Source organism: Vicia villosa, linkage group LG2 (assembly GCF_029867415.1).
Source record: "Vicia villosa cultivar HV-30 ecotype Madison, WI linkage group LG2, Vvil1.0, whole genome shotgun sequence".
Classification (NCBI taxonomy): Eukaryota; Viridiplantae; Streptophyta; class Magnoliopsida; order Fabales; family Fabaceae; genus Vicia; species Vicia villosa.
In genome coordinates this window covers 124,544,084-124,550,786 of record NC_081181.1, presented here as the reverse complement: position 1 = coordinate 124,550,786, position 6,703 = coordinate 124,544,084, and the positions used below count along the sequence as shown (strand labels likewise).

General features: G+C 34.1%; 1 protein-coding gene and 3 non-coding genes across 4 annotated transcripts; 3 read left to right on the top strand and 1 right to left on the bottom strand.

Annotated features, from left to right (window-relative positions):
• The first annotated feature begins 339 nt into the window (after nucleotides 1–339).
• Nucleotides 340–1,250, top strand: LOC131651984 (uncharacterized). The gene has a single exon (XM_058921739.1). The coding sequence runs from the start codon at nucleotides 386–388 to the stop codon at nucleotides 1,235–1,237; it is 852 nt and encodes a 283-aa protein (XP_058777722.1). The 5' UTR covers nucleotides 340–385; the 3' UTR covers nucleotides 1,238–1,250.
• A 585-nt stretch (nucleotides 1,251–1,835) lies between these two features.
• On the bottom strand, nucleotides 1,836–1,951 carry LOC131654254 (U5 spliceosomal RNA). The gene has a single exon (XR_009299299.1). It is a non-coding gene; the product is annotated as a U5 spliceosomal RNA (small nuclear RNA).
• A 1,227-nt stretch (nucleotides 1,952–3,178) lies between these two features.
• On the top strand, nucleotides 3,179–3,252 carry TRNAV-AAC (transfer RNA valine (anticodon AAC)). Its single transcript has one exon. It is a non-coding gene; the product is annotated as a tRNA-Val (tRNA).
• A 2,169-nt stretch (nucleotides 3,253–5,421) lies between these two features.
• LOC131654517 (small nucleolar RNA U3) lies at nucleotides 5,422–5,644 on the top strand. Its single transcript, XR_009299541.1, has one exon. It is a non-coding gene; the product is annotated as a small nucleolar RNA U3 (small nucleolar RNA).
• The last annotated feature ends 1,059 nt before the right edge of the window (nucleotides 5,645–6,703 follow it).

Sequence of the window (6,703 nt, the reverse complement as noted above, 5' to 3'; positions counted from 1 at the left end):
TTTTCTTAATTGCAAGCAAATTAAATGATGACTAATGATGTTTTCTGATAACCAACACTAAGAAGACATGCCAGCTATATTCATCATGCATTCAATGATATAAGCATCTTTGCAGAATATAACATGCAGTATCATTAACAAATTCACAATGTTGGGTTGGCATGTGACAAGCTTACCATATTCAAAGGGAAATCCATGCATGCACCACATGATCTACTCCATGATTAACAACAAGTGCTGCGTATTTTATTTCTTTAATATATGAAATTAATCATTATCATGAGTAGCTCTTATATAAAGAGAGTTTTGATCACTTGGTAACATCACACAAACATTGAGCATTACAATTATCTTCGAAGAAAATAAGAACAAATTAAAGAGCAATATGGCAACAAAGAACCATGTTCGCTCCAATAGTTTTCCTTCTCAATCTCATCCTAACTCCACTAGAATAGAACAAGAGCTAAGCAAAATCAAGACATGGGAAACCACATCAACATCCACATCTGATTCAATTACCATTGGCCTTTTTTTGCTTGAAGATTTGTACACTTCATTGGAAGATTTTCTCAATATGAGATCAACACAAAAGGCCATTTCTCAGCATCAAGGTGAGAATTTTGTGGAAGAGTTGTTGGATGGCTCGGTGAAAATTTTGGATATCTGTGGTATCACAAGAGACATCGTGTTAGAAATTAAAGAAAATGTTCAATCACTTCAATCTTCTCTAAGAAGGAGAAAAGGAGATTCAAGCATTGAAACAAGTGTATCCAAATATAAATTCTTCACAACGAAGATGAAGAAGAATGTCACAAAGTTGATGACATCTCTAAAACAAATGGAAAGTAAATTTGGAGCTTCCACACTTTTGAACCAAGATCAAGAAGTTGTTTGTGTGATAAGTGTTCTTAGAGAGGTTATAGTAATGAACATGTCTATCTTTCAATCCATATTGTCTTTTTTGACCTCCAAGTCAAAGGCAACCAAATGGTTCAAAATGTCAAAGTTGATGCATAAGAGGACAATATCATGTGAGGAGAATTTAAATGAATTCCAGCGTGTGGATGCATCCTTAAGAACCCTTTTACGCAAAGGTTCTGATGTTTCCGAGATGCAGGCAGCACATGAAAGTTTTGAAGCATTGGAGAGTGCAATTGAAGGGGTAGAGAAAGGTTTGGAAAGTGTATTTAGGCGTTTGGTTAAAACTAGAGTTTGTCTTTTAAACATGACTCAATAGTTTGTTGGGTCTTTATTTTATCCCCATAGCATCCGAATTTTAAGGATATGCTAAGGAATGAAATTTTTTTGTTTGTATAGATACATTAGAATCAAATACAATGAAAAGCTTATAATAATTATCACCCTCTACTCATCTCATGTTCTTTTGACCTATGTGCTCTAAACAGATTAAGATCTAGACTCCCTAATACTAGCAGACACAACTTTTTGATTTTTAAAAAAATCATGAAACATAATTAGGAGGGGCTGCCCCTACATAACAAATGTGTGGTATATCATCAGATAAACTGTCAGGAGTAAATCCTACCAACGTTCCTTTTTTATGTAGAATAAAAGTAGTATAATACATTTTTTAATGAAAATCTACATGATACAAAGAAAATGGTTCAACAATTCATTAGCTTCTACTTAGTACCAGTTTAAAATATATCAGCTGGTCATACTAACCTGGATTGTAACACCTTTTTGATTTTGTAACAAAATCATAACATCATCAAGTGCTCAAAATGATAGAAAATACACCACAGGGAAATAAGATACATCTAGTTTTATTGAAATATTAAAAATATTGAGCCAAATAGGAACTATTATTGCGGAGCCCTCAAATTGAGGACTCTTCCAAAAACTAGCGTATGCCATTAATTGTGACGCTGACACGGTATTCTTTAGTAAAAGGCGAAAGAATAGTTCGCTATGTCATCATCACACAACTCCGTACTTAAAAATGATTGAGATCCTTTCACTTTATATGTGAGTAGTTTAGGTTATTTTACGTAGTAGACGATACGGGACTTCAGTTTGTTATCCACTCACTTAACACTACCTTAAATAACTAACGTATCCCAGTCTAGTGATAATTGAATTTTATTGCAAATAGAGCACAAGAAACAACAGAGTACTAACTCACCTTGCAACAAAGGAGTTGTATTGAGCTAATTGATCCGTTTCATCATCAAAATTTACCATGGCTATAGCATACAAAACACCCTGTAGAAAACCAAGAGGATTTACCTTAGTGTTATGCATGTATGGTAAACAGTTAGACTTGAAAGAAGATATACAACACCCTCACCAAAATGTGTAAGCACATAGAGTATAAAGACTGAGCTACTGCCAAACATCATATTTCACCGTGGGAAGAAGACAACTCCATTACTTCCTCAGAAATCTTCTCATCCACAAATGTTACTGAATAAGCTTGAAGAACTCTTAACCTTTTTAACCTAAACTTCATTTGCCCCATCGACGTATTTGAACTCCAAGTACTGTTATGGTTTCTCTTCCAAGAAAATTCTTTGTAAAAACCATGCAATTTTTAATGAAAATCTCCATATGACAACTTAAGATTGATTAAGGAAATGAACTACCGCTAAATAAATAAAAGTACTTTAGAAACATATTAACAATGTGACCTATATAATCTTACAAATCATGATAAGGTGGCCCCAGCTTGTTGAAATGGTAACATCATTAGTGCTGCTTTGTTTGGTAACAAAATCTGGAAAGGTTAAGGGACTTACTTGAACAGGATTCATACTATAGGCTTGTACTATTGTGTCCTTCATTTCTAAGAAGACTAGATCACAAGTCTGATGAAATCCTCTGTCTAAGGAAGAGCAGGTCATTACTCAGATCCCACATTTAAAGACATTCTAGCGAGAGTGACCCTTTTCAAATTAATGGGAATAAATGTAATGCTACCTATTCATCTATTTATCAAAGACACTTTTAAGCATTATTGGGAGGGGCCGCTCGAACAATCTTTAAAACTGAAATAATAGTAATTTGATTAAAAAAATGTTACAAAACTGAAATCAAATTAAACGTACCTGCAATGCTGCAATAGTAGTAGTGACAGCTTTATGAATGAGATATTTGAAAATGGGTTGATTTAGTTGTTACAGATAGGAAAAGGGTAATTGCAAATTGAACAACACGTGGTTTCGTGGTGTAGTTGGTTATCACGTCAGTCTAACACACTGAAGGTCCCCAGTTCGAGCCTGGGCGAAGCCATATTTTGTTAATTTTGTCGAAAGGATTCAAAAGTAGAACCTTTTTACAAATGCAGCACATGATACTACCAGAATAAAAACTCAGTTCGAGCCTGGGCGAAGCCATATTTTGTTAATTTTGTCGAAAGGATTCAAAAGTAGAACCTTTTTACAAATGCCAGCACATGATACTACCTGAATAAAAACTTACCATTGAGCTAATTGATCTTTCCATCTTTAAAAACCTCGTAAACTTAACATGTATAACATAAGCGCTAATGAAAGAAGATATACAACACCCTCACCAAAATGTGTAAGCACATAGAGTATACAGACTGAGCTACTTGCAAACATCAGATTTCACTGTTGGAAGAAGACAACTCCATATCTTCCTCTGAAATCTTCTCATCCACAAGTGCTCCTGAATATCCCTGAAGAACTCCATCAATTGGTTTTTTTCCCTGGAGAGAAAAGGTTCTTGTCTCAAGTCACTCTGCAAGAATCTGATACTGTTATAGGCTTGTAATTTGGGGCCCTTCAAAACACAACCCTAGTGGGACCCTTTATCTAAGGGGAGACCAAATAATAAGTCTGACAAACTCAAATCGTTTTTATCTTTTTGATTTTGCAACAAATCTATAACATCATCAAGTACAAATTTTTGTGAGAACACACCCAGAAAAAGAAAACTGATTTTTCTTCCCAAATAGAACATGAAAGATTATAGTTGCTTGTGCTTTTAGGTCCCTTTCCCTCTTCTAAGCCTAACATTAACATTCAAGCTCCATGGACAATATCTTCCTAGTTAGAGCAAACCTCGTAGGAAATATACACTTACTCTTAAAGGAACAAAATCCAAAATCCCAAGAACTTTCCTGTGTTTAGAATTAGAATTTTAGAAGAAAGTTGAAAATTAATTAGAAGGGGCCGCGCGAACGCAGACCTCACGTACCGTACTATTCACTCTAACAATTCCGATGCGGGACTAACATAAAACGATATTGATTCATTCCATAGCAGAAAAGGAAAAAATACCATACAAGTATAACTGTGACACCACTTTTTGTGAAAGATAATCATCATTTAAATCTAAACTACGACGTATTTGTTCACAAGATTTAGCGCTGGAGTTGTATATACACACCACTCACATTTGCCACCTCCATTAGGATCCAAATAGATGAAGTATGTATAACCATATTGCAGTTCTGGAATCTCACAAGAGAACGCATTAGATCTTTTCTTCCATGGTCTCCCTGTTGTTCCATAAGTGAATGTAAACGAAAGCCAAAACTAGAAGCCGCAAATTTCAGCACCAAGCGAAATTATACCTCCCATACTTTTGTCCTGGTAATTGTTAGCATGGCAAATGAATAGAGCAAATAGCAATCAGATAAGAAATCATTATCATCTATAAATCAAACCAACAATGGTCTGTAAAGTTATGAAATCATCTCAAGACTAACACATTTGCACAAACATACAATAATAAGATAAATCGCAACCGAAATTCAATTTCATAAGCTTCTGTGCAGAAATTAAACAAACAGATACATATAAAATATTAAGTAATCAATTCTCACTAGGAATTAGAAATGGTAATTACCATTTTATCTTTTGACAGCAACCCGATTTTCGCCAAGAAACTAACAAAATGGCTCTCCATATCTCTCATCCTCACTATCAACCATGTGCTGCTGAACATGCTTAAAGAACTCCATCAATTTTAATTTTTTTCCTTAAGTGAGAGAATCTTGCGCAGTGACCAAACTCTTGTTCGCGTGTACATGAGACTCCCGTCGATGTCTTTGAACTCCAAGTTCTGCTATGGCTTCTGTTCCTAAAAAATAAAGTATTATGCGGTCAGTTCATAGTTGATAACTAGCTCACTAATCAGCTATTCACAGCTCAATTGAAAGTGAACGCATGCAGATAATTTGGTATTCATTTATTAGATATGCACCATCAGTAGAGCTAAAACCTAACACATACTATCTGCTAATTTAGCTTTGCGTAGATAGTATGTCCATCCAAGGCAGAACTGAGTTCTGAGGTGAAAAAGTGTTCTTTATCAAGCATTTTTAACATAAACAAAGCTAGAGTTTCAACAAAAACTATTATACTACTCCCACATCGTTGAAGTGCCTAAAATCTTAAACATTTATATACTTCAGATTAAGCACGGATGAGCACGACCTTACTTGAACAGGATCTGTTCTATAGGATCGTACTACTGTGTCCTTGATTTCAAAGGAGACCAGAACATAAGTCTGGTGGATGAATCACGACCGTGTGATCAGAGCGTGATTAACCGGCCAGGATGATCTGCATGTTGTGGTCATCATCTCAGCTGTAGATGATCGTTCTCGGTTGGTTCTACTAACTGGGGTGGTCACACGGTGTTCTGACAGACTCAAAGTGCTTTGTTTTTGTTCCAAGAAAAAGTGATTAATTCTATTGGTTTCATAGTGTTTAATGGTAATATAATGGATATTAACATTGTGACACGTTTTTCTCCATAATTGTGTTTAGATAAGGTTAAAAAAAATCTTCACTCTCATTATTTTCTAAGGTTATGTTTGGGAGTTTGAAGGGGAGGGGAGGGGAGGGGAAGGCTTCCAAAAATGAAATTTTAAAAAAATATAGAAAAATATTTCACATTTTTTGAAAAAATGATTTTGTTTAGAATGATAAAAGAGTCATTATCATTACTAAATTTTTAATTTTCAAAATACTATAACAACCTAAAAGATATTTGAAAAATTTATGTAAACCCTTCAAAACCCTCCTTCAATACAATTTTTGAGTTCCCCCATTTTATGGGGTTTTTGGTGTTATGAATAAACTCAAACCCTCCAAAACCCTCTTACCCAAAATCTTTTTATCCTTTTTACCTAATTCTTCTTATTTTTCAAAGCCCTCCCCTCCCTTCCCCTCAAAACTCCCAAACATAGCCTAAGAAGATCCTTGAATTTTAAAATTTCAACATTTCATACAATCTAGTTACTTTTGTTTCATTCTTAAATTTCTATATTCAAAATAACATTCTCTAATTTTATTATCAAATCTTATTCGAATTATTCGAATATTATGCAATTTAATTTATTAACTTAATTTTCTAATGAATATCATGCAATTTGATTTATTAACTTAGTTTTCTAATGAAATATCGGTGGACACTAACAAATTAAAAGAGAAAGAAGAAAACTCTTCAGGATTTAGTCTCTGGTTGCAACAAGGTAGGTATTATCTTATTTTTACAGTTTACTTCTAAGTTTTGTAATTTTAGTTTACATCTCAGTTTTTGTAGCTAAAGCTGGAAGTAGTAAATTCAAGAGGGTCATTTACTTCCTTTCTCTCTCTCCCCTTTTAGAAAAGCTGAAAGCTACAAACAATTGTCACTAATTATTTGTGTTAAATGTTTACTTGCATTGTTTGAATTTTATATGGCAGCGCAATTAAATTTGTGTTTA